This window comes from Cottoperca gobio, chromosome 1 (assembly GCF_900634415.1).
Source record: "Cottoperca gobio chromosome 1, fCotGob3.1, whole genome shotgun sequence".
NCBI classification, from domain to species: domain Eukaryota; kingdom Metazoa; phylum Chordata; class Actinopteri; order Perciformes; family Bovichtidae; genus Cottoperca; species Cottoperca gobio.
In genome coordinates, this window is record NC_041355.1 from 19,709,819 (window position 1) to 19,736,865 (window position 27,047).

Below are 27,047 nucleotides of genomic sequence, written 5' to 3' on the forward strand. Positions count from 1 at the left end.
GTGATTGTGCATCACTACATGTACAGCTTTCATGCAGGTCTTTATCTAGAGGCAGATTTAAGGTTTTAAATGTAAAGTACGTTGTAGTGGAAGTGTTAGTAGTTAATAGTTTGGCATCCGTTTCCATACTTCCTGATGAGCATGTTGCACTTTATTACAACGTAATATATCATCACAGTTTGCTCATTTTGAGATCTAAACAGTTAATAGTAAAACATGTTTTCGGATAGTTGTTGTTTCCTCAGTAGCATGTTTTTATCTACTAAAACTGGAATACCACTTCTCTTGCTGAGTTCACCATTAGTCACTAGGACGACAAATGTCACCTAATGTCATGAAAAGGTATTAAAAACCTTCGCAACAAAAAAAAGCAATCCCAAGAGAATCACCTTTTCCCAATAAACACACACCTTGCGCTCTACACACAGAACAGCATGTCTGCACTGTCTTTTCATGCTTGCAAAATTTCAATATTAAATTGTTTTGGGTTGCCTTGCTTGGGAATGATCCTGCAGTGTAGATACCATTACTCCCCCTCGCTCTCTCTCTCTCTCTCTGAATACACAGTACCCATCAGCGCTCTGAGTACTTTGTGGTTTTAACATCAATTAAAATCCCAGCGCCACTTGCTGAGCTGCACTGTGCACTGTCACATCGTGTTGTGTGATCTTACGGTATGATGAGCTGTGACAAAAAGCCCTATAGTGTTTCTCTGCAACACACACATCAACGGACGTACAGAAAAGCTCTCACTCTCTTGCTGTGCGTAAACATGCAAACATGTTTCGCTAACATACAGCCATTATAATAAATATTGTGTACACACAAGATTTAAATTAAGAGATTCACGCATGCCTGCACAAGCAAACACAATTACCAGATAATACGGTTTGGCTGAGAAATCAAATAGAAAGTGTCATTAAATACGATGAGAGAAGAGAGACTTGTGTTAGAGAAATCAACCATCATCATCTCCATCCGTACGAGTTCTCCGCTTCATTCTCCCTGTCCTAACACATTGCCCAGTAAACAGTCTGAGGCCAACGGCTCAACTCAACGCCACCGCGTGTTATCCCAGAGTGTCTGCTTACGCCTCCCTGGCTCTAATCAGCTCTGACAAACCAAATATCTCTGGAGAGTTTACGACACTTGGTTTGACTTGTCGGTTGACTTCTAACTACACAGCAGATCGCTTGTCCAACAGTTAACAGCTAATGCAGACCATTACAAGGGTTAAAGCTGACTGAGTAATTAAACCCCCAGAATACAGTAAATAAATGAAGCATTTGATTAGTAGTGTAGGTTTAAAGTGGTTGAAGATAAGCCCAACTTCATGTTCTTTTTGTCATTCTTTTAACTTATCTCGGTGTTGCTGTTATGGCTTTAATGATTGGTTCTAACTGATTGAATAAAAACAACTAGTAGATGACTGAACTAAATGTTCAATCCCGTCAAAACGTAAGAAGTAGCTCTGCATCATCATCACCATGGCTATCTGTGTGTGTTCAGTGATGCTGACTGTGTGCATTCACTGGTGCGTTCACATACTCTTGCATGACAGCTAAAGTAGCTCCGTCTAACGGCACTGATGTTCCCTGCCATTTGCCTTCAGGGCTTTTCCTCATTCTCTCTCTTCCTCGTTGACTTTTAAAGTGTTCTTCTTTTTTTTTTTTGTTTCTCCTTGAGGAAACATGACCAACAAAACTCGGCTGCAGAGAGAGTGAGGCCACTGATCTTGGTGTCGGTTGAGGGAGGTATCCCTCACAAAGTCTTCCATCAGTTTACGCGTCACAGTAAAATACAGGTTGAAGTGATGGTGTGTGAAGTTGGGGTTTAATTGTTGCCTCTTCCTGAATTCTGAGTATTTATTTTCAAAAAGACAACAACAGATAAAGTCCGACTTCAATGTTAGTACCGTTCTGATTGTGGCTTGATACCCTATTTACAAACCTCTCCCCATTGGCAAAGAGCTGCAAGAAAAATAAAGTAAACCTTGTGATGTACTACTTTCCAAACTAAGTAGACCGATCAAAATTCAAGAAAGGGCAGAAACAATCGGTTTTAGCTTTCTTGAAAACAGTGTCTTGCACAGATATGTTACCAAAACAAACTAACTAATAACATCAAATCGTCTTTCTTAATAACATGAAAGCTTTACAGCCACTAGTGTCAATTAAGAAGCACATACTTTGGGTGTTACTGCTCTGCTTGTCTGTGTGGCAGTACAGTGGCTCTGTCACCTGACCTCCTCCTCAAAAAGTCTCAGGGTTTGGCTCCAGTATAATGAATAAGGTGTTTTTCTCTAACAATTTAATTAAATAGTTCTTTCATTCATAGTACACATAACTGCATATTGGTCTGAGTTTCAGGTGCTTTTGTTCTTCTTCCCCATTGAGCCCACTTGGATCTACTGTTCAGTATGTGTAATAATAACGATATTGCATGGTCTACTTCTCAACCTTGCATAAGGAATAGAGGGGGAGATGGACTTAAGCTGCGGCAGGAAGAGAAGGAACATCAGAGGCCTCGGGGTAACAACCACCTAATTGAATTGCATTTTACTTCACTACTTTCCACAAAAACTAAAAGGATTGGAGGTTGAGAAAAGATGGGAGAGATAAAAAATGAATAAAAACAGTCTTTACCTGAATGATGCAAAGGCCATTTCAGAGCACTCTCTGTAAGGACAGAAACAAAGACATCTCTGAGTTATGTACACTTCATGCTCTATTGTGCCTCAAACTGACAACAAAGTAAGGAAACGTTTACTGCAAGTCCTGACATTTATTTTGAATTACATTACAACTCCAGTATTTAACTTTGTCACCCCAATTTAACATCAGTCAGACAGTGAATCAGACGTATTCAAAAATATCTTCTGAGTGCCCATCCATGAGGACATTTCAGATGTCTGTAGGGATTCTAAAATAAAATCCCATTAGCTGAGCAAACAAGCAAATCATTTTCCTTTATATGGCTTTTTCCAAATGCACCTTAAGTTTGATCTCAATTTGGTTTACAAGGAAACACATCATAATCACATTGTCATTTCACATTTCTTTCTCCTCTTCATTAACTTTGCTCACTACCCCGCTAAATCCTAATGACTAATACTAAAAATACAGCTTTCCATAAGTCTGCATCCTTTGCTTTTATATTTGTTTCAGTGGACATGTGGCTTTGAGGCATTTTACTGCAAAAGAAACAGCTAGAACAAAATTGGAGAGAAAAAATGTGTGTGTGTGTGTGTGTGTGTGTGTGTGTGTGTGTGTGTGTGTGTGTGGTGTGTGTGTGTGTGTGTGTGTGCGTGTGTGTGTGTGTGTGCGTGCATGTACTAAACGTGTATTTCTGTGTTTGTTGCAGGTGAACATTTGCGTTGATGTATTGTGTGTCTGTGTTCCTTGAACCCACCATCCTAAGAGCAGTTAAAGGCCGGTCTGTCTGCTGGGGCTGTAAGGATTTGTGTATGTGTCCATTTTCAGTACATGACTTAGTTTAGTACAGCCTATGACCAGTTAAAGCTCCACAAAACAAAAATAATCTTTCTGACATAAACAATGGATTGATGACCTGTAGTGTGAAAGGGATCACTCGTAGGGACAAAACCACAGAGATTAACTGCCCAAGTCTGCAGCCCTACAAATCATTTTAGACACTTTTAGCTAGTTGTTTTGGTTGTATTGTCCCAAGATTCTGCTAAAGCCCAATTCAGCCCAGCAACAAGCTGCAGTATTCAGGAAAGAATGCTTTGAAAAACCAACTGTATGATACCTGCCCACCACCAAACAGAAGACAAACACAATTAGCAACTGAATGGTGATCATAGTGTAACGTTTAGTCAGCTAAAGAGCGAGGTGATGTTCTCTGGACTTGGCGAAAACCAAAACAGAGTAATATTTGACTTAAATTTGTCAGGTGCCTTGAAATGTGACTCCAATAGGATGATAATGTTGCTCCATGTCTGCTGGATTTGTGAAAAGGAAAGGAACATGTTTTTGCTTTTTAGATACAACTTTATAATAATAATAATAATACGGCTGTGTTTACAAATTACCATATGTGGTGTGGACCACTAATGTAAGAATCCGCCCTAGAAAGCTTTGGCAGCTATCAGCTGTTGACTGTTAGCCAAACCATCCTTATTCCAGCTCATGAAGTTAACATTATTGGAGTAAATAATAAAAAGGAAGAGGGAAATCTATTTCTGTATCATTCAGTTCCCCTGTTTAAGAGTAAGATAGATAGATATATACAATAGATAGATATTATAGGAATATTAAAGACTATGTATGCTAAAGGTAATTATGTCAGGGAATGGCTGCATCAAACACCCAAACTCATTTGCGATGGTACCACTGGGTAAGTCTATTACAACAAATAAAACAATGACCAACATCAGAGGAGTGCAGTATGCAACTCAGTCTGACTCAGAGTCTGGCATTTATGCATCGTGTGCTCAGAGAGCTTGAGCCTCAGTGTGTTCATTTCTGTGCACGTTTTCAAATTTGACTAATACAAACGTACTGTCCTTGTTTACTTCTACTTACTGACCCTATCCAGATGTTTAAGGATGAAAGCATGAAAGCGCACAAGACTATGTTTAGGGTTCATATTTTTCAAACTAAAGCCATCTAATATATAGTTTCCCCCGCTGTACCGACAACATACTGAATCGTGACCTCGTAACCACATACCAAATGTTTTATTTTGTGTACCATTACAGCCATGCTAATCTCTGCAAGCCTCGTCTTTATGAACAGTAAAAGAGAATTCACTCATGTAGTGTCTATTTAAAATCATTATCTCATCACATATTCCCACGTTGTGTTTGCTATCGGTCTGTGAGAAGGTGCCGACAGACGTTGCCCTAGGAAATCGACGTAATCACACACAAATGGTGCAGAGCTGTGTCCAATTTCACAAGCATTGTCGCTGCTCACGGCTACTCTGGTCTGACCTCTGACCCCTTCAGCAACCAGACACTGGTTGTTGTGGTATAATTCTATGGCAACAACACTCCCACCAAATCAAAAGCAGACACGGTCTTTTAACAAATCATGAGCAATGAAAGTCACCTTTATGAGAAAGACAAATGAGCTTGGGAAAACAAGAACCGATTACACAATACTGGTGTGGTGTCAGTCATGTATCGAGATTATTCTATTCTTTTTGATAAAATGGTTGCAAATGATTTGACTGAAAACACCAAAGACATCTTAAACTTCTCAAAAGCAAGACAGAGAGGATCGAAGAAAGGTATGTGAAAGCAGACAAAGGAAAATGCATTCAAAAGTGTTTTTAATTTTCTCCTCCTCCCTCTTTACAGCTCTTTGCACAGGAAAGAAAATCACAACAAATAAAGGGAAAGCAGAACGAAGGGTAAACAAACTCAGTACTGGTGAAACTGCCACTTGTTAAAAGAGCTTAAGCTGGCAAATTAGTTTTGGGGTCAGACCCTGACTCTGCTCCATTGTCTGCCATGACACCAGTTCGTCATGCCTCTGCAGAGAAAATCAAATAAAACAATAGCAGCGTAACAGGAAAGATCAGTTGATGTTTTAGTAAATCCTCGTGATGGCCATTGTAAGAGTCATGGATGGGTAGCCATGAGAGTGTTTAGTAAAGGAAGTGACTCAGAGAGATGTCCAACGGTGTGCTGCTCACACAAGGTCTTAGTTATCACACTCAGTTAGACAGTAAAAAAAAAAAGGATGTTTATACTTCAAGGAAAGAATGGATACATTAATGTTTCTAAGCCCTCGGATGTTTCAATTCACTCTGGTACAACATTTTCCTTTATCCATCACTGCTAGAGAGTGTCTTGTCTTGCTATCTTATTTTGATTGTCATCTCAGGATACAGCAACCAAAATGTGGGGGAAACCCAAGAAGTGTTTTTATAGAATACTGGTAGTTTTAGTGAAGGACAACTAATCATTTACTGCAAATCATTAGTGCGTAGTTGTTTGTTGTAAACTGAGGAGTTTCCAGCTGCAGATTAAAGTCTAAATGGTATCAAACTTTGGGATCATTCATATTCACAGCACTGTTGTGGCTGCACAGCTAAATAGAAATGTCTGTCAATTTTTTAATCGAGCTTAGCCTAAAGTTTACATTTGCCTTTTCCAATGTCCATGTCCATGTACGCACACACACACACACACACACACACACACACACACACACACACACACACACACACACACACACACACACACACACACACACACACACACACACACACACACACACACACACACACCTCATTCAGTTACTCATGGACCCCTTAACCTACCGCCCCCGCGTACACATACACACAGTCTTCTGTTCCTTGCTGTGTGCACGTCTAGTGGCAGGCCCGAGTCTGTAATTGCTGCCTCTGTGGCATGGACAGACAGGCGGACTGGGGATTGGAGATGACACGCACCCATTATTAGTGGACCAAGTGCTGTTTTTGCAATTACAGAGGGTTTGGCTGAGCACACTGAATCAGACCCTGTGATTCTCTATTCAGGAGCCATTTAAACTCCAACTGGCTGCACAGCTTCTGTTGGCCCTGGCCTAAACAGCGCTGGGCTGGGCCTCTCGCTGAGCCTGAAAATCACTTCTGATGGGCTTTGCAAAGGATAAGTGAACCAGGTCTTCACTTTATCGCAGGGTTTCTGCAGGTTTCAGTTCAATGTAAGACTTTTGAAGACCACATAGAATGACATTTAATACCCATTTGTATTTTAAGGTCACACAGAAGTATGGCAGTAGTATGAAGGAACATTAGTATAATTAAAAATTAATACTAGAATTACTTTAAGAACATGAATATATTGGCAGGTTTAAACAATATGGTAGTACTTTATTATGTTATTATATGTTTAAAGTCCACAGCAATAGTTTAAGTTTAAGACCTATTAAATCATATTCAAGACCATTTTATACCTTTTAAGGCTTAAATTTCAGACAATTGAATATAAGACTTTTTTTTGCAAAGGCAGCACCCGGGTGTCAGATCAGGCAGGATAAACAAAGTAGTGAAACAGTGTGAACAGCCTGAAGGCAGAGCAGAAAAGAAAAAGAGATCTAAACTAAACAGTTGTCTAGGCTATTCAGAAAATGCAACGTAGTAAATACTGTTAGAAGATGATTTTAACATCCTGTTTATTTAATCTGTTCAAAAACATCAACAATTTGTGGTATTTACGGATATGCCAGACAATGTTTTTGCCAGGAGCAGTGACTACTTGGAGGCACTTCTAACCTTACAGTGGTGACAAGACTTCAAGATGTCACTGCTTCCAGCCAGGAAATAGTCTCTTGGCTGCCGCTTCATATTTTCCTAAAGTATTCCTTTAAAAGGACACAAATGTTTCCACCCCTGAACTCGTTCAGAAGACATGTCAGATGATCTGATTGTGATCTTACAAAGAAAATGCAGACAAATATAATAAAACATTTCTTCAAGGCATGACAAAAAGTATTCAAGCCACGGTACAGTGCAGTATATACCTATTGTTAAAAAAGTAGCTGAACAATCAGCACACAAACTGTGCAGCTGTGTATTTTCAGGTAGAGAAGTTCCCAGGAAGTCATATTAGTTCTGCCCAGCAGGTCAGTAAGAGAGTGGGGCTGACTGGGAGCCAGCCAGCCGCTCAGGCATGACAAGGGTTTGAACCTAGCTGAGTCTATACGGTCCGGGGCTGGGGCTGAGGCTGTGGTTGTTGTGCCGGCAGCCAGTGGCTGCTGCGTACCTGCAATCTCCCTGATGATAATGCAACATGGCAGCCCCGAGGGCAGAGCCCATACAACTTTCTCGGCCCTCACTGAGTAATTGGTGACCCCTGAACCTGCCCTTCGTATAAGAGGGAGGGAAGGGAGGAGGGGGAGACAGGACAAGGGATAGTCAACAGAGACACTGGAAAAGGGGAGACAGGGCCATAGAAGAGGAAAGGAAGACAGAAGGCAGGAGAAGGAAAAATCAAGGAGACACGAGCTGGGAGGAAAAGGTTAATCTTTTTTACTGTGGATAGTTTGAAAGTTCAACAGAGACAGAAAACGGCTGCAGCCCAGTTGTGTCCATCACACATTGGGGTCAAATGGGGAGACCCTTCATCTCCATTCTGTCCTCTAACTGCATGTCCTATCAGACCAAATTACAAGGAGTATTCTCTATATCGTTTATCAGTACGATCAAAAGAACCATTTATTGTTTTAAAAGAAATTGAAGTTTTGAGCATTTACCGAGGCCAAAAGCTTTCCCTAGCCTTGACCAAGTGCTTTGAGTCTTGAGTAAACAGTGTGTACATCAGAATCAAATACTTAATTATGACTGGGACATGTTCTGAAAGGTTAGACACATCAGCTGTCAATGTACAGTTTTTCTAACCCCCACACAACCAGCTCTGTAAGCAGACAACTATCTGATGTGATGTGAAAGCGCCAGAAATATCATACAAATATATATAATGCTTTAGTTGTGATGAGTGGATACTGTAGGAAAGCAGTATTTTAGTCATTAGGTTGATAAAAAAAACAAAAAAAAATTAAATGTATCAGAGATAGGGTTAGCGGAAAAAAGTAGGTATATGGAAAACAATGGCCAGCGCTCACCTATAACTAATGGGTGGGCAATAGCAACATTGCATTGTTGGATGGGTAAGACAAAGATTAATTACAACAACTAAATAACAATGTGGGGACCATTGCATCGATACAAGCTGACATTTCAGATCACTGGCTGACTCTACAATTAACACATTGCCACAGATTTGAATATGGTAAATGGCAGTGAGATGCTCTTTGTCCTTAGAGCCTTTTATAAATGCTCATGTTCCCCATCTCTATCTTTATCTTTGGGCAGTACATATTAGTCTGTTCCACTGCATTCATCGCTCCGGCCCTGTCTGTGTTGGTTTTTCTATGCAGTATGAATCCATTTGTCTCCACTGACGGAAAATAATTGCAAAGCAAACAAATCATCTCTGCCACATTGAGCAGGCCTCTACTCCTGGGGCATAGCAGCTAGATAGCTCCAGGAATGAAAGACAGGCTGACACAGAGAGGAAGAGAGGAAGAAAGGAGGGAAAGGAAAAGAGAAGGATGGAGGAAGTTGAGAGCAAAGTGGTTTGGCATTTGCATTATATGTGCAGAGTGTTAAAACGGGTTATGTTAGAGAAACTGATGCAGTCAGATTGAAAGTGACTACATGGTGCATTAGGGAGGCTAGAGAGAGAGAGACAGAGAGAGAGACAGAGAGAGACAGAGACAGAGACACAGAGAGAGAGAGAGAGAGAGAGAGAGAGAGAGAGAGAGAGAGAGAGAGAGAGAGAGATACAGAGATAGCAAGAGAGAGGAGAGACAGAGATAGACAGAGCAGAGATAGAGAGAAGAAGAGAGAGAGAAGAGAGAGAGAGAGAGAGAGAGAGAGAGACAGAGAGAGAGAGAGAGAGAGAGAAGAGAGAGAGAGAGAGAGAGAAGAGGAGAGAGAGAGAGGAGGGAGAGAAGAGAGAGAGAGGACAGATAGAGACCGTAGGAGAGAGAGAAGAGAGAGAAGAGAGAGACAGAGCGAGAGAGAGAGGAGAGAGAGAGAGACAGAGAGAGAGAGACAGAGAGAGAGAGGACAGAGAGAGAGAGAGACAGAGAGAGAGACAGAGAGAGACGAGAGAGACAGAGAGAGAGAGAGACAGAGAGAGAGGGACCTCAGAGAAACCTCAGTAAAAGTCTGACAGATGGAAACTCACTCCAGGAACATAAGGAGGAGACATCTTGGAACACACTGCCTTGAAAATAAGATAATTATAGCATGATTCAAAAATGGCCTTTTCAAAAAGAAAACCGACAAATACATCATAACTGTTTTTCTGACTAGTAGCAGTCGCAGAGTTCATCGATGAGGCAAGAAGAAGGCTTTGGAAATAGAGAGGTTGCTAAGGTTCCATGAGAAAATATAGCTTGTTTAACATTGAGGTGAATCTTGTATGTTTGAGAAGCCTCGTTGAAATCAGTCATGTGTAAAGATACTAGAGAGAGTAACACAGTTATACTGCAGATTATGCTGGGTGAATCAGGACCAAGCTCCCACACAACAGATGTTTGTGGGAAACAAATTCTGAGTACAGGTAGACCTATGTACAGCTAGTTTTAATAGGTGTAATGTATAATGCCTGGAGTCATGCACCAAAGAAAGAGGGGGCAGCATTTCACCTCTGCTACTGGGTTCATATAATATGAATTATACAAAAACAACAACTAACTAACAGTAGATGCTGAAACTCTGAGAACCAGTCAAAATAACACTGCTATCTTATAATCTTCATGTGTGGCGGCTGCCTTTATGGTCTGGGTGAATACTCAATTCTGATTGGCTGCAGGGTGTCCATTAATTCCTGATAATGGAAACCTACTATAGGACTATACGCCAGGTCTCAATCGTTAGCCCCGCCCACTTCAAACCAGTACACATTTATTTAGATTACAACACAAATAGAGAAATCTGTGAAATAACCAAAACTTTTCAAATGTGGGCAGAAAGTTGTTCATGAAGGATCTCATCGCTCTTTGAAAGAAGCTGACAAACTAAGCTATCGTCTCCCAGCGTACTCCAAATATACAAAAGAACAAAGCAGGTGCAGTAAAGTTGTTTAATAAATGTAGTAATTAGTGTTTTAATAAACAGACCATGTGTGTGCTGATTATGAGTTGTGTGTATACAGTATATCTCAAAAGTGAGTACACCCTTTAGATTTTTGCAAATATTCTGTTATATCCTTTCAGAGGATAACATTATCCTACTGAAACTTTGATATAACTTAAAGTAGTCAGTGTGCTGCTTGAATAACAGTATAGATTTATTGTCCTTTGAAAATTACTCAGTACACAGCTGTTAATGTCTAAACAGCTGGCAACAAAAGTGAGTACACCCCATAGTGAACATGTCCTAATTGTGCCCAATGATGTTGTTTTCCCGCCCTGGTGTCATGTGACTCGTTAGTGTTACAAGGATTCAGGTGTAAATGATAAGCAGGGCTGTTAAATTTGGTGTTTTGGGCACAATTCTCTCTGAATGCTGGACAACATGGCACCTCATGGCAAGGAACTCTCTGAGCGGCTGAAAAAAAGGATTATTGTGCTTCACAAAGATGGCCTTGGCTATAAGAAGATTGCCAACACCATGAAAATGAGTTGCAGCACAGTGGCTAAGATCATACAGCGGTTTTCCAGGACAGGTTCCACTCGGAACAGGCCTCGCCAGGGTCGACCAAAGAAGTTGAGTCCACGTGCTCAGCGTCATATCCAGAGGTTGGTTTCCAAAAATAGACGTGCGAGTGCTTCCAGCATTGCTGCAGAGGTTGCAGAAGTGGGATGTCAGCCTGTCAGTGCCCAGACCATACGCCGCACACTGCATCAAATCGGTTTGTATGGCCGTCGCCCCAGACAGAAGCCCCTTCTGAAACCGATGCATAAGAAAGCCCGCAAACAGTTTGCTGAAGACAATGAATCCAAGAACATGAGTTACTGGAACCATGTCATGTGGTCTGATGAGACCAAAATAAACCTGTTTGGGTCAGATGGTGTCCGGCGTGTGTGGCGGCACCCTGGTGAGGAGTACCAAGACAAATGTGTTTTGCCTACAGTCAAGCATGGTGGTGGCAGCATCATGGTCTGGGGCTGCATGAGTGCTGCCGGCACTGGGGAGCTGCATTTCATTGAGGGACACATGAATTCCAATATATACTGTGACATCCTGCAGCAGAGCATGATCCCCTCTCTTCGGAAACTGGGCCGTAGGGCAGTTTTCCAACATGATAATGACCCTAAACACACCTCCAAGATGACAACGGCCTTGCTGAAGAAGCTAAAGGTTAAGGTGATGGACTGGCCAAGTATGTCTCCAGACCTAAACCCAATTGAGCACATGTGGGGCATCCTCAAGAGGAAGGTGGAGGAGTGCAAGGTGTCCAACATCCGGGCGCTCCGTGATGTCGTCGTGGAGGAATGGAAGAAGATTCCAGAAGCAACCTGTGCAGCTCTGGTGAATTCCATGCCCAGGAGGGTTAAAGCAGTGCTAGATAACAATGGTGGTCACACAAAATATTGACACTTTGGGCACAATTTAGACATGTTCACTATGGGGTGTACTCACTTTTGTTGCCAGCTGTTTAGACATTAACAGCTGTGTACTGAGTAATTTTCAAAGGACAATAAATCTATACTGTTATTCAAGCAGCACACTGACTACTTTAAGTTATATCAAAGTTTCAGTAGGATAATGTTATCCCCTGAAAGGATATAACAGAATATTTGCAAAAATCTAAAGGGTGTACTCACTTTTGAGATATACTGTATGATACCTTGTTCTGGAGTTTATAAGGTGACCTTGTAGTAACTGCATGTTCTTCATGTATCCAGACTTCAACTTCCTATAGCAAAGGGTTAAAAAGTTAAAAGAAAATGTGAGTATGTATCATGTTATATCATGTTGTATCATGTTATGTTGTATCATGTTATGATATATATATATATATATATATATATATATATATATATATATATATATATATATATATATATATATATATATATAAAAAATAAGATACGGTTTTGTCACTCTAAGCTCTAATTACTTCCAGCATGGCTACAGGTTTAAAAGCCAAAGACTCTCACAGTTTGGCGTTCATAGTTCATGGTAACTCATTCAGTACTCATGCTACTTCTACAGACCCAAACTTAACCCTTGTTAAGGGACATTTTTGGCTTTCTTGATCATTTGGAATGTTTTAATGCATATGGCATTTTGGCAAGGATGTGAGTTTTGATTTGTTTTTTTAATTTTGGAAGTTCAACCTCAGCTCCTATAATCAGTCTATAATTAACTGTAAAAATACAGACAAAAAGACAAAAACCAACTGTTGTCTCCATTGAATCCCATTAAAACACACATGTTGGACCCACAGCCACCACAGCATAAACTCAAGCATCCAATACATCAGGCTTTCGATCTACAGTCTTGGCTTCAAAATTGTAGTTTTTACTTTTTTCCACCAGATTGAGCCGTTTTCTCATGTTATCCCTACGGAGCAAATACATGCTATGTTCCTGGTTTCCACTAGGGGCATTGCCCCTGTATTATGTGTTTGATGCAATGCATCAAAATCAATGTTGTTACTAATCGTTGACATACTGTATCACAGACAGTGAGAAAAAAAAAGACTTAGCATTTAGTATACAGAAATAATTCAATTCCAAAGGACAGTGGCATTATGTAAACAAACCGTCATTTAAAAGGTTACAATTCTGAATTAAATAAATATTTGGTAGTTCTGATCAGATTTTATATTAAACTAATAGATAGTGTTTTAATAACAGTTTTAGGAAGTGGGCATTTGTTTTTAAAAGGTTCAATGTGTAAGATATGCCAGAATTGAAACTTTAAACATTTAAGTAACATTATCAACAGAATGTGAAGAGGTAACAGTGTTGACGTTATGTCAAAGTTGTCCATGTGTTGTGTTGCAGAGATATCTACTGAAATACCACTTGTTCCTCTAGAGGTGATAGTGGGACACTAGAGGGAGAAGTATAGCTGTCTGACTCGCTTGTGAATATTACAGCCATGTTCTGTATCTGTTTTATAGTTTGTTTATTGGATTACATTCAAAGTGGCAGACATTAGTAAACCACTCGCACCACCTCGCCTCGTCCTCACAGCTGCCAGGAGGCTGTTTCTCCTAGCGTTTAGCTGTCGGCAGGCCCAGGAAAAGGCCTAGCTTCAGTTAGCAGTTAGCTCGAGTTCAGCCACAGCACCGGGGAACTGCAGACTCCCTGTTGTGTTACACGGACTACAGCCCCGGTTAACATCAGTGTCTAGTAAACACAGATGATCAGCTCCACCTGAAGATTATAAAACAGCAGAGCTTTTTGCTGTTTCAGCAGTTTGATCAACTTTTTGTATTTTTGCCGACAATAAATATGCCAAACTACTACAACTAAAATATGAACATTAGAGATTGTATGGACCCAGTTTACTATGCTAGTAATCCTGCCCCCTATTTCTTTGGAGCAGGTGGCTCGAAATTACACATTGAACCTTTAAATCTGACACTGCACAAAAAATAAAAATGGATCAAAATCAATTTGGTTGCTGTGACAGTGAAACATTTACAGGTATTAACATTCTGAAATTGAAGAAAATTTGGTAGTTTTGATCAGGACTGATGTTGGTTAAAATATGGAACTCAGTAAAAGACGAAAATAATATTAATATATAATTTTTATGGCAGTTTTTTGACGTGGACATGTTTGTCTTTTTAGGACATCAGGGCAACTCTTTTAAATTGAGGCACAAGGGTTAATGTAGGCTTTCAAACAGACTTTACCATGAATTAATGATTAACCTTTCAGTTCATGGGATGTATCAGAACATCATAACTTCCAACTTTCATTAACACTAATGAACGTCCAACAGTTATTGCTGCGGCCCACGTTGTATGTGTTGGATTCAATTTGGTTCACTGATACATGGTCTCATAAGATGTTTCCCCACCTACTGCAGACTTGCATTAAGCTAATCATCATCATCATCTTCATCATCATAAAGCTCTGAGCATACTGAATATGACCAGTCTACAGGGTCAATAACTACTTTGGCTTCCTTGTTAACTGCATGGGTTACATAATATAGCTGCCTATGCAGGCTGTATAGTGCAGCTAATTATGAGATAGATTATGGATATGAATCATGTTTAGGCTTAATACACTTACATACATTAGTTCAAGCACAGTTCAGTTTGCTTCAGAAACGGAAAGCAGATGGGCTGTGAGGTTAGGAGAGGTCGCACGCGATCCAGTCTCCAGCAGATATTATTGATAGACTGCTGTGCATTCTCAGCTCCAGCTGTGACTATCGGGCTAAGCTGTAGGATGCAGGTGGTGCAGATGGATTATGCTACATAGACCTAAATAAACAGATGCTAGACTAGTTCAACCATGGAAGCATTGTATGTCTTATATTATCATTACACTATTTGAAGTCATGGTGCCCACAACCATGGTCACATATGTGTATGCTTCACCATTTGCTCTGTAGAAAATGTGTTTGTTTTTTTACGTGTATGTAATGCCTTATATGTATTCATTCAGCCTCAGGTAGTTAGTGCTGATTGGTTGGTGTAGGTAAGTTTATAACATGATTTGAAAGTGCAGTTTTGATTCTGTGTGTATCATTGTTGCCTGTTTGGACTGCTCTCATGTCAAATGTATTTTTTTGGAGAGTAAATATCATGGTTTCCATTTGTTACATACTTTTAGCACATTTCTGTGAGAACACATTGCCATGAAATCAACCTCACCATTTCCTCAACACACCTTTCCTCACAGCAAAGACAGGTGTTACTAATAACACTAATAATGGCTGTGATCCATTTGTATGTACACAGCCCATGTATTCCACATTCACTGGCATAGCTTGCTGCTACACCTGAATGTAAAGGAGCCCTCATTAATGTTATTAGTTACACCTGTTATTTTACAACTATAACAAGGCAACATGTCTGCTGCTTAGAAATAAGTGGACTAACGTTATCAGGTATATAAAGCAAGAGGCCAAGATATAGTACAACTGCCATAATGAATGTATTCACATATAAATGCCATTACACACGTTTGTAATAAGCCTGACGAAGTGCATTCAAGATTAGTAAAAGGGGGACGCTAGCTCACCCTCCATAGAGAGTCCTGCTGGTTCTCGTGCTAGCCAGGTAGAATATTCAAGGACTGTTTACACATTGAGTGACAGGTGAATACATTAACTGGTGGAGGGGATAATTAAAGTGCCCTCAATAAAATAGGCCCATCGTTACTAAAGTTTGACAGACAGTGGAACTTCCTCTATAAGTGTACTTCTGTGAGAGAGTAGCCTACCTCAGGGTTGACTGCTGAAGGGAAGGCTTGTGTCAGTTGAGAACAAACCTAGCATGCTGCGCTTTCCCACAAAAACACTAAATGCAGTAACTTAGCCTACTGTTCTCCCGTTAGAAAGGTCGGGTTAAATGTGTCGACTAGCGAGTAACGTTTATGTAATATACGTTTTGCCGGCAGAGACTGTTAGCCAAAAACTAACTGGTGACAATCAAAACAGAGCAAACGCACCTGTCACACTGTGAGGGCGCAGTGATACAGCACGCGCCTGGACAGTAGCCCTATATGTAATTATTGTGTGTGTGTGTGTGTGTGTGTGTGTGTGTGTGTGTGTGTGTGTGTGTGTGTGTGTGTGTGTGTGTGTGTGTGTGTGTGTATTTGTTTTCGAAAACGTAAGAATAAAAACAATAGCTAGCAGAAGCTTGACCCTGGCGGATCTTTATTTTCTGGAGAGTAGTGGGAGCTATTTCGACCTTTCACTTTAGACAAGTTGTACACAGACTGTGAAGTCAACACATTTAACCAAATCATAGTTGTGTAAAAAAAATAAACTCAATGTTTGTCAAGAAATACATAGTTTATGAATGAATGAAGAGAACAAACCTCCATTACCATCTAATCAGACTACTCATCATTGGCACAGTCTGGGATTATTATCTGTTATCTGGTGCCCTCTGGTGATCAAAGGCTACAACAGCCTCTGAGGAGAGGTGTAAAACAAGTAGGGCCTGTTTTAAACTCCAAAAACATATTACTTAATTATTTAAAACATAAAACATGGAAGATATGCCACACATATTTCATATTTATTTTTAATGCTTGTGAAAAACAAACAAAGCAAACATTTCTACTGTTCACAATTGGCACAGAATTGCTGCTAATCTACTAATAATATGTTGTGCTCAATATGAGGTGCTGTTACATGTACTGTTGCACTTATGGTGTGTATAACATAAACAAACAGGGACATACCCTGTGGAATGTAAGAATAAAAAAATGTCAAATCTGCATGAAATTTTTTGCAAACTCAATTTTTTTTAAATGTGCATAAATACATTTTATGTAGCAGCTGCCGTACAATATTCAAATAAGTACATACAATTATTTTTGACTGAACATCTTTAAGAGTTTGACAAATGGGGCAGCAATAAATCCTTTATTTCTCAGTGGTTACAGTTTTACTTATAACAAATGCAGCTGCAAAACAATATTGGCCAACACTCCTCTTACAAGCAAGAATCACATGTGTTGCCTGGTGGGAAAAAAGCCTTTTCACATCCTTCCAGGAAGCACTGAAACCTATTTAGGCACTGCTGATTTTAGAGTCACAGCTCCTGCTACAGACGCCTCGGAGAGCACTAATAGGACCGTCCATCACCAGTCTCGCAGTGGTATGCCTCGGAATTTTATTGTCCTGTAATGCGTCTAGACACTTCGCAGCAGCCAGTTTGGAGGTGAGATGCCAGACTGGGAGAAGTAGTTCCACCACCATGGTTTCTCCTGCCGCTCTATCCCTCCCTCCCTCACGTCTGGCTCGCCATAGCGCTCAAACTGGTTGTATGGGTCAAATCGATCCCAAGTGTCTAGTGTGGGGAAGAGGTGGTCATCGATATCGGGCTCTATGGGAACCTGGATGCAGGACAAGTGAAAGGGTGAATATGAAGAGCAGGGATAATGGATGATAATCCTTTTAGTGTTTATTGTGTTTTAAACTTGTATTTGTATTAGTGTAAATAGGGACTGCAGATGGAAATGAGCTTGTAGCTAAATATGGTGCATAAATCTCTATTCAAACTAAACCATGCATGGGTAGAAAGTAAGATTATAAAAGCATATTTGAATATCAATGAAGACAAAGATCCAACCTTCTTCAGGACAAAGTCGACACGTCCAGCCTTGTTTAGGTTGTGAGGCAGATACACCCTCTTGCTGACCCTGGAGTATCCCTTCGCTGTGACTGTCAGGATGTGAGTACCGGGGTTCAGCAGCCGCCAGTAGTCTCCATCTTCAGCTGGCGGGCAGGAAAGAGAGCAGGGTTATACAGTCAACATGTCAGAGAGGGGGTCAACAAGCTGAAGAAGGGCACAGTAAAAACAACACGTGTGAGACACAAAGGGGAAGAGATTACATATAAACAAGTGTACAGCCATGTTAGCGGCCCTGTTACACATTTTCCACCAAATTAGCTCTGCTTCTTCTCACAGTCACAATGATAACATGCTAATGTTTTGTAGATATAAGGTGTACCATGTTCACCATCTTAGTTTAGCATGTTGACATGCTATATTTAGCTAATTAGCACTAATCACAATGTGCAATACAGCTGAGTCTTATGGGAATGTCATTAGTTGTGCAGGTATTTAGTCATAAACCAACATATTGGACATATTCAAATGTTGATCTGATGATGGTGGGAAGGAAGGAGAAGTTAAGTTATTACAACTCATCATAAGAAGGACATTAATGTTTCATGCTAATCCATCCAATAGTTGTAGCAACATTTCACTCAAAATCAAAAATGTCAAGTCATTATGAGTCGTCATCATCTAGGGCCTTGAATATATGTACAAAGTTTCATGGCGAACCGTCCAACAGTTGTGGTCCTAAAAACCTGGCTGAAACTGTTTAATGGTGTTTAAAATGTGAACTTTGCAAAATATGCCTCACAGCAACACCATAACACTTATTTCACTAAGGCATTAATGAGAAATTAACATTAAAGTTATACCAACTGAAAAACATGTAGGACTGTGTTTACCTGAGGTGACATCTTTCCTAATCCCCTTGACAGAGATAGTTGCACCTTTTATCCCATTTCCATCCAGATCCGTAACCACGCCCTTTACCCCTCGATGGACCTGTTCAGGGAAAGGAAGCATAATGGAAAGCCATTTCATTTTCTTGTCTGCCTTGTACTTTTGTTCTGAGTCAAAGGCTTATGTTGCCTACATGCACTGTCTGTATAGTCCTGATGCTTGAAGGCACATACCTATTATTATTATTATTATTATTATTATTAATATTGTTTTTATCCTTTCTTTCCTTTCTGGTATTTAAAACCTGCTAGTGTTCTACCAACAAATTTCACTTGACAAGTGGATATAATTTCACACTTTTCTGGTCAATTATTCATCCTTCCACTATCTACACTGTACAAATAAGCACATTATAACACAAACTGGCCATCAAAGCCTGTCGAAGAGACACTCACAGATTCCATAAAGCTGAGCAGAGCTTCCTTATTCCTCTTCCACTCTAGGTAAAGCTCGGCCTCTGACGGGAATTTGTCACAGCCGAGCTCCACGGTGATCTCCAGACAATTACTGTGCAAGTAGTTGAAGTCTGACATACCTGCAAGGGAGACGTGTGCATGATGAGTCCCTCAAATGCAATAAGAGAGGTAGAAAAAAAGCCTATTCATGGTTCTCTCTCTGTAGTTTGAGAAGTGTTGTATATCTCACCGCCAGCAAAACTGTACCACAATGCCCCATTGATGATGCCCCTAGTTCGGTAAAAGGATGCTCCACACCTCTCTGTGTCGTTGTTTGACATGGTGTCGTGGGCGTCTGCGTAGGTACGAGCCAGCTGCTTGAGGACCTGAGCATGGAGAGGTTATTAATGGGAGACACTGCAGGTGAATACGGTAAAAATGTAGGCTAATAGATATCACCATGAAACTTCCTCAGTTGATTACTTACATTAAGACACTTTTGTATTACAAATGTTATGTTAAAATATATAAATGAGCAATTATCTTAATTAAGAATGTGCTAATCTTTGCATACATTTCCAGAACATTGGATGAAGCCAGGTTTAAATTCTTGTTTCATTTTGTTGACATTATAAAGTTAAAAGGTTCTCGGACATCTTTTTGTATCACTGCATAAATCAGAAGATACCGTCAACAGCCACGAAAAAAAAAGCATGTTTTTAGGAATAAAATGTTGTGTGAATCAGGCTTTGAATGATCTAAGACCTCCTGTGAAATCCTTAATATAGATAGGAATTAAACTGGAACTGTTGTATGTGTAAGTATGAGACGGAAAATTATTTTTCAGAAAATGCTCTTTAAAGATTGTAAATATTGTTGTTTTGTAAATGTCCAAACATTTTGCAAGACACTACAAGTGAATAGGGTAAACAAAAAAGAAAAGAAAGAAAGAAACATTTCTCAGCAAACATTAATCCATCAATTTAAACATCCTTACCTGTTCATCTGGCGTGGGTGAGAACATCCTCTCCTCTTGCGGGTGTCTGGAGAAGTCGAAGGGATAGGAGACCACCAGATCTCCTCCGTGCAGGCTGGCAGACTGAACGAAGGGCAGCGACCTGATCCACTTCATCACTGCATAGGTCTCTGGTGCCACCTACAGCCCAAAGGTAGGATTTAATTGTTTAGGGACCCAGGCTGAAATACTACATACTGTATCTAATGAGGATGAAATCTGATTCTTACCTACCTTGCCAAACCAGTAGGCGTCCGGGATTGCGATGTGGTCAATGCGGTAGTGCCTGCTGCGGCGGTTCCGGTAGAAAATGGAGGTGAGGTCCGGAAAATTGCGGTTGAGGTCAATATTCTGGGCGTTGGTCCGCCCATTGGTCCAACCATTCAACAAGTGACCCTGAAACATTTAGGTTCAAACAACTAACAGCATTACAATGTGTCAGAGAGTGGGACATTATTCATGAGGACGATGTGTAGACGTTAGTCGGAGCAGTGATTATGTGAAGAAAACATTCAGCACATTATATGAATTTTAGTCAGAAGAACAGGAAGAAACCTGTTAGACTATCGCTGTTAATTCTGTTGTTAACATATAGACAAGACCATATATCCGTCATGAGAAAGCAAAGCAAATGGAATCACAACAGGAAACCATTATTTATATATATTAGAGGTGAGCAGAAAATGCATTTAATCCATGGTATATCCATCCAGACAATCAAAAAGAGATGCTTTGGATTATGCAAACTGAACATATCTGTATATGTTGCCATATATAGTATAAATATGGGGTTTCAATTTACTCCGATGAGCATAATTGAAAAATTACTATAAACATGCAACATACATAGTTTGGCCAACATAATACATTTAAAATGTGCTCATATTGATAAAAGGTACAATATGCTGCACACCTTCATTACTGTTTCCATGTAACCATGTATGGATTGTGAATTGCTTGATGAAGATTGATGCAATCAGACAGCCTGTCACACTAAAACCCATTATTATAAAATGCAGTAAAGCTGTGTATAGTATAATTACGCCTACACGGTATCGGCTATGGAGGGTGTTTTAGATTGCACATTGCATACATGGATAATGATGATCTTCATAGTGGACCTAACAGCATTTAACAGCCTCATTTCAAATGACTGCAACTCACATTTGAGCAAACACATGATCAGTGTACAGCACACATGCAAAGCTTGTTAGAGGCACAGTGACCCGACCTGAGACATTAGTGAACAGATACAATACATGTTGACCAAAAGGCTATGTCTGTATTGTTATATCAAGCTGAAAATCTCAAGAGATGCCAATTTAGAAGTCCTTCTACAATTGCTAAACAAAACAGGGAAGTGATGATTAGTATTGAATTCTCTGGTTAGTAGAAAATAGGTAAAGGTAGAAGCTGGAAGGATGGAGTACTCTTATCTGTTACATCTAATTTAGCAACTGATTCAGAATTAAGACATAACGGTAGTTAAATCTACCTGCGGCGTCCCAAAATCACTGATTTATTACTGCTTGTTAACAATTAGGCTGTTCTTTATCCTTCAGCATAACACAGTGAAAGCAAAATGTGTTCTTTTTCTAGATCTTTTAAAACTTTTTTAAAGCAACCCACAATTTACATTGTGAAAACCCTCTGCATTAGTAATTCTAAAACTCCCTCAGCAGAGCTCCTCATTCCTCCACTTCTACAAGTCAAGCCAGGCAGACTGAACAGACAATGACATTGAGAGCGGATAATGGCGGTTTGTCCTTTTTGTTTCTGTTAACAATATTTACTTCCTGGTTGCTGAGCTCCGGGTCATTGTTATCCTCTACCTCTGAGGCGGCCAGCTCATAGCCATCTGGATTCATGGAGGCCAGAATATGGATGCGGGTGGTGTTGATCAAGGCCTGAATTCTTTGGTTCCCCAGAATGTACTCTGAGCACAGGTATTGGGCCATGTAGATGAGCAGCTGGCGTCCCAATACCTCGTTGCCATGCATGTTGGCAACCAGCTTGATCTCTGGCTCCACTACGGTTTACAGACAGAAGCAAACATGGTTAAAGCTGCATTCATTGGTTGGGCCACTTTGGGGCAGCAGAACAAGCAGTACACCATAGACTGTATATAAGAAGTGGGCGTAGTCATCGGGACGTCGCTAAGTGGTTGTGGACTGCCGTTTGGAAGCCTCAAGTTTGGCATTTGCGCTGCCGCCATCTTGGTTTTTTTTAAACCAGAAGTGTAAAGACAATATTGAAATATTATTTCTTTAGAAACCATTTTTGCAAATCCAGCAGACACGTAGCAACATTAGCATGTGATTGGAGTTGTGTTTGTGTCCTTCTGGCTCTGTTTTGGTGTCAATCAACTCCTGACAACACTATGTTTTACAGCTACTCCCTAACATGATCTGAAATGCGTTGTCGGGCAGGTAGTGTACAGCACTAACTAGAGGGGTAAGATGGAACTGTAAAGTTGCAGGCCGTGTACATTATAAACATTTTTATCACACAATAAATCAACAATGCTCTTCCTTACTCACATAGCTCGTGCTGTCCTGGGTTGTTGCTGAACTCGATCACCAGCAGATCCCGGCCCTCTGTGCTGCGTCCGATGCTGTACACATGAGAGATTTGTGGACACTTGGCCGCTGTTCTCTTCAGAAAGCTGTACATCTGGGCGTTGGAGGTGTAGGTGAACTGGATGATGGTGCTGGGTTCTTCAGGAGAGAGGCTGGACATTTCTAGCTCCTGTCTGGCTGGAGGAGGAATGCCAGGATTTAGGGAAGGAGAGAAGGATGCTTTGTTTGTTTCACGACACACTAAGAATGCTTTGGTCCCAAACACTACAACACAACAGTGTGACCTTTACCTTTCAGCCCTGCCAGTGGGTCAAAGCAGCCCTCCTGGTCGCTGGCAAAGAAGCGGTCACAATCTAGGAAGTAGGGCCATGCCATTTCGATGGCTTCAAAGGCATGAGCACAGTCCTTCCTCAGTGCGTCGCATGTGCTGCGGCAGGGTTTGATCATCTTGCCGTCCTGGCAGGGCGAGGCGAGAACCGAGCAGCCTAGGAGACGTATCTCAGGGGAGCACTCCCCGTTGAGCAGGCCATGGATGACGCTCAGGAGGAGATACTCTGGCCCTGACTCTGCATCCATGCGACTACGGTGGCCAAGGATGTTGGGGAATATGGTTCTGGAGCGGCAGCATTTCAACAGAAGTAGTTAAACATAATGTCCACAATCAGCTTATAAAGAAAATTGAAATCAAAAAAATAACAGCAATGGCTTAAAATGTTTAATGTTTTTAGCTGGCACAGATTGGCTCGTCCCATATTAGTACCAACCTCTAGGACCCACCTAGAGTATTCCATATCATTACAGTAGCCCAGATTCATCTCTGTGCAGGTAGCTGTGGAACAGAGAAGGCAGGGAAAACTGGTAACTTTTTTGAAAAGAATGTGGTTACTTAATGTTTAGTTTAGTAAGTAAGACAAAGCTTTTCTTTGGTTGTTCAAATAGGGCTTGTGCTGAAATGTCTGTATCCATGGATGGATTACTGAATGGGCCTAAAGTGTCAGGGGTCGACCCGGCCTTCACCTACAAAATGTCACTCAAAGAGACACATACCAACCAGGAAGGACTACAAAATGACCAAAAAGAAACATAAAATGACTACAAAGAGACCAAAACAGCTGCAAAGAGACACAAAAAGACCCAAAACAGACACAAGATAACGACTCTGAAAAGGGGCAAAACAACAACAAAAAGAAGTTAAACAACTAAAAAGTATGTGTCTTGCTCCTAAGTCACTTAAGAGTAGTAAATAAACCACTTCAACTGGCAGGTGCTGGCCTGGTGTTACTATGAAGAAAAAGTAGTACATAAATACTTAAACTCAAGTGCTGCATCTGTTTTTCCTCTCATAGACCAGCTATCTAGAGAGAAGGCCTGTTGCATCTTGCAGAGGCGCTTGGCATTTCAAACTGTTTGGTTTTTCAGCCCTGAAGGTCAAGTCATGGCCTGGAGCTTCATCTAGGGCAGGGGTCGGGAACCTTTTTGGCTGGGAGAGCCATAAAAGCCAAATATTTTTTTTATGTATTTCCTTGAGAGCCATATAAATTTGAATGCAACTTTATGCGTGCATTTTTTAAGAATAACACGTCTCCGAGTACTAATAGAGGTATCAGTGTTGCATTGAACAGGAGCTCTTTTATTAAATAAACTAAACGCTCACGTTATTTATCTCATTTATGTATACGTTTCAGTGTTTACTGCACGGGTGTCAAACTCAAGGCAATTATATCCGACCAGCGAGAAAATGTCATATGTCTGCGGGAAAAGACATTTGAGGAAGTATCTAAATGTGTGAATGAAATGAAAGTTTTTGGAAAGCAAAGGGAAACACACCACAGATCTCTGGGACGATGCGAGCTGGACTGTTTGTGCGACATAACGCAGCATCTCACTGTTAAACCTGCAGCTTCAGGGCCGTGTGATCACAGACATGTGTGATGCAGTGAGAGCTTTCCAAGCCAAGCTGCCTGTGGGAGACTCGGATGCAGAAGGAAACTTTGGTCACTACGTGTTTCCAAACACTGACAAACATCTCCACTGCTGTGTTCCCGACAGCATTCTGCTGATCAACTGAAAGCATTTGCCGACTTTGCAGCTCAGATATTTTAATTGAACTGCTCAGCAATCTGTCTGCAGTTGACTTAAATATGTTCCATATCTTTTTGCACTTTATGTGTACCCTGTTCAATAAATGTGGACCGTGTTTGGCCCTCGACGTAGTCCCAGTTTTTAATGTTGGCCCTCTGTGAATGAGTTTGACCCCCCCCCCCCGGTCTACTGCTTGCTTTGCGCAGTCTCGCGACGGGCGGGGCTCCGCCCCCTACACACACACACACACACACACACACAGCGGAGGAAAGGAGAGGGGAGAACTAAAAACAAATCCGCTGCTAAATGTTTTACTTTAAAATGGCACAGTATAATTATTTATTACTTGTTAAGTTAAAAAATGTCAGCGAGCCATATCGCGTTATCGAAAGAGCCATAGGTTCCCGACCCCTGATCTAGGGGGCACATCGTTCAATTTCTAAGTGGATAGGCTCTGATATGTAATTTTACACAGATTGCTTTGTGTACCTGAGACATAAAATCTGACATTTGAAACCCATCATATGATTTAATGTAAGGCCCTACACAAAGAGAAATTAATTAGCCACCTACTCTTGTCTCCAGCCACGCTGTTGCTGCATCTTCCTGTGAGAGAACACAAGCCGAACAACAAACATGAGGAAGCATGGAAATGTGTGTGGGTCACAAATAAAACGCTAGGAGGCGACATCTTCATAAGCAAGAGACGAGCCAAATCAACGTCTGCTTTTTATTACTGTTCATGTCGAGGCTTAAAAAAACTGCAGGTGATAATGAAGTCATGGTCACATGTGCATGGTCACGGCACTTTAAAGACCTACTACATAATGTGACTATAAGCAACGAAGCTGCGAGAATATAGACTTTAGTAAAAGTATTATTTAGTGGAGCATTTAAATTAGAGCGTGTGCGATGATAATATGTAAATTTTGTATTGTTTATCAGCTGTTTTTTATTGATTAAGAGCGTTTGGAATAGTCTTAAATTGTCCATATTGCAAATTGAAATCGTCCTTTAAGTTATGTTTCCATCGCACTTTGGCGTCTTACAGAAACGCACGTTGCTATGAACCATACTTTGCTTTAAGTTGAAGTGACCTTACCTAAAAGCTCGTCTCCTGGATGACAAGTCTGCTGCTGCGGGTCGCACAAACAACTTCTCGTCAAGGAAAGAAGCAGCCCCAAAAGTCCTAAACGCATGTTGGAGTGCAGTTACGGCGGTGTGTGATGTGGCAGTGTGCGTGGGTTTGAAGCTGCAACTGTTCTGTTCTCTAGGTTGGATGATAATTACCACACACAGCACGGAAACCTCCTTCCTTTGTCTGCGCGGAGCATCCCTGACCCGAGAAAAGTGCAGCGCGCCAGGATTATGTTCACTGCTGTGCGTTACGAGCGAGCGCCGATCATATTTCACTGCACAGCGCTGAGTGTGTGTGTGTGGGGGGGGGGGGGGGGGGAGAAACGTGGCTAGTGGCGGTGGGAGTGAGGAAGTTCATGTCCGTGTGTTTGACATCGTTGAGCTGCTGCCTGTTCACCAATGCAATGCAAGAATAGATCTGCACCATTAGTCTGTGAAACCTCACGTCCTGTTTTATTCTTGTAATGATCATCGATTATAAGACTATTACAGGAATGTATAATGTGTAGTGGTTCCTAACATAGGGGTTAGGAACCCCCAGACGCCCTCAAGATAAATATGAGGGGTCACCTTAAAGCAGGGGTGGGCAGTGTTGGAGGGCCGAATCAACAATAAATTGAACTTAATTCTGCTCAATATTCATTTTCTCCCTTTGTAAAAAGCAGTACATGATATATTTTGATTAGCTGCGACTGGTAATCAAAAGAATAAGGATATTCTCTTCCAATAAATATATGAAATTGTGGAGTGGGTCAAATAGGAAAATACTCCTAGAGAAGTAATAAACAGTAAAAACAATCATTACATCAGTATTCTTCACAAACCAATACTGAAAAGGTGTTTTACAGTATGTAAAGATAAGCAATGAATCAACTTTATACAAAAAGCAATAAGTGCTTTTGATGTTTTTCAGTTCACTTTACTTGTTCAGTGAGAAACATTCAGTCTGTCTTGAGCTTGAACAAGTGCACTGAGATCTGGTTGAATGTCTGAGGTGGATATGTGCAGGACAGCTGACAGGTGATCATCATCTGGATCTGTATCTGGATTTGTTGAACTTCATCACTGAGAATGTCTGTTCACATATGTAGGTAGATCCAAAGAGGACCAGAATCTTC

At 40.8% G+C, this 27,047-nt stretch overlaps 1 protein-coding gene and 1 long non-coding RNA gene across 4 annotated transcripts in view; both read right to left on the reverse strand.

The window, feature by feature from the left end:
- LOC115011338 (uncharacterized) overlaps positions 1 to 16,111 on the reverse strand; it is a 65,311-nt gene extending 49,200 nt beyond the window's left edge. Inside the window, exons 1-3 of one of the 2 annotated variants that reach the window (XR_003832575.1) lie at positions 15,909 to 16,111; positions 12,318 to 12,409; positions 2,646 to 2,678 (exon numbers count right to left, since the gene is read on the reverse strand). This is a non-coding gene — a long non-coding RNA (uncharacterized LOC115011338). The remainder of the gene's footprint in view (positions 1 to 2,645; positions 2,679 to 12,317; positions 12,410 to 15,908) is intronic. The other variant, XR_003832574.1, reaches the window with a different exon arrangement.
- Positions 16,112 to 16,699: 588 nt separating this feature from the next.
- cpz (carboxypeptidase Z) lies at positions 16,700 to 26,160 on the reverse strand. Of its 2 annotated transcripts, none has more exons than XM_029437116.1 (13): positions 25,895 to 26,160; positions 25,366 to 25,398; positions 23,488 to 23,539; positions 23,001 to 23,323; positions 22,672 to 22,887; positions 21,964 to 22,160; positions 20,366 to 20,527; positions 20,114 to 20,272; positions 19,367 to 19,502; positions 19,117 to 19,256; positions 18,664 to 18,763; positions 17,771 to 17,916; positions 16,700 to 17,534 (listed from the first exon to the last, which is right to left on the reverse strand). In XM_029437116.1, the coding sequence occupies exons 1-13, from the start codon at positions 25,989 to 25,991 to the stop codon at positions 17,331 to 17,333; spliced, it is 1,965 nt and encodes a 654-aa protein (XP_029292976.1). In that variant the 5' UTR covers positions 25,992 to 26,160; the 3' UTR covers positions 16,700 to 17,330. The 2 variants fall into 2 exon arrangements, with proteins under 2 accessions (XP_029292976.1, XP_029292968.1); XM_029437108.1 differs by having other exon boundaries at positions 21,925 to 22,160; positions 25,895 to 26,159.
- Positions 26,161 to 27,047: the final 887 nt, after the last annotated feature.

What these genes read in the sequence shown, in the direction of transcription:
- cpz (XM_029437108.1), bottom strand. Translation starts at nt 25,991, where the DNA reads ATGCGTTTAGGACTTTTGGGGCTGCTTCTTTCCTTGACGAGAAGTTGT. An exon ending in CCCACTGGCAGGGCTGAAAG is followed by an intron (nt 22,888 to 23,000) that starts GTAAAGGTCACA and finishes TTCCTCCTCCAG; the next exon opens with CCAGACAGGAGCTAGAAATG. An exon ending in ACGCCTACTGGTTTGGCAAG is followed by an intron (nt 20,273 to 20,365) that starts GTAGGTAAGAAT and finishes TTTGGGCTGTAG; the next exon opens with GTGGCACCAGAGACCTATGC.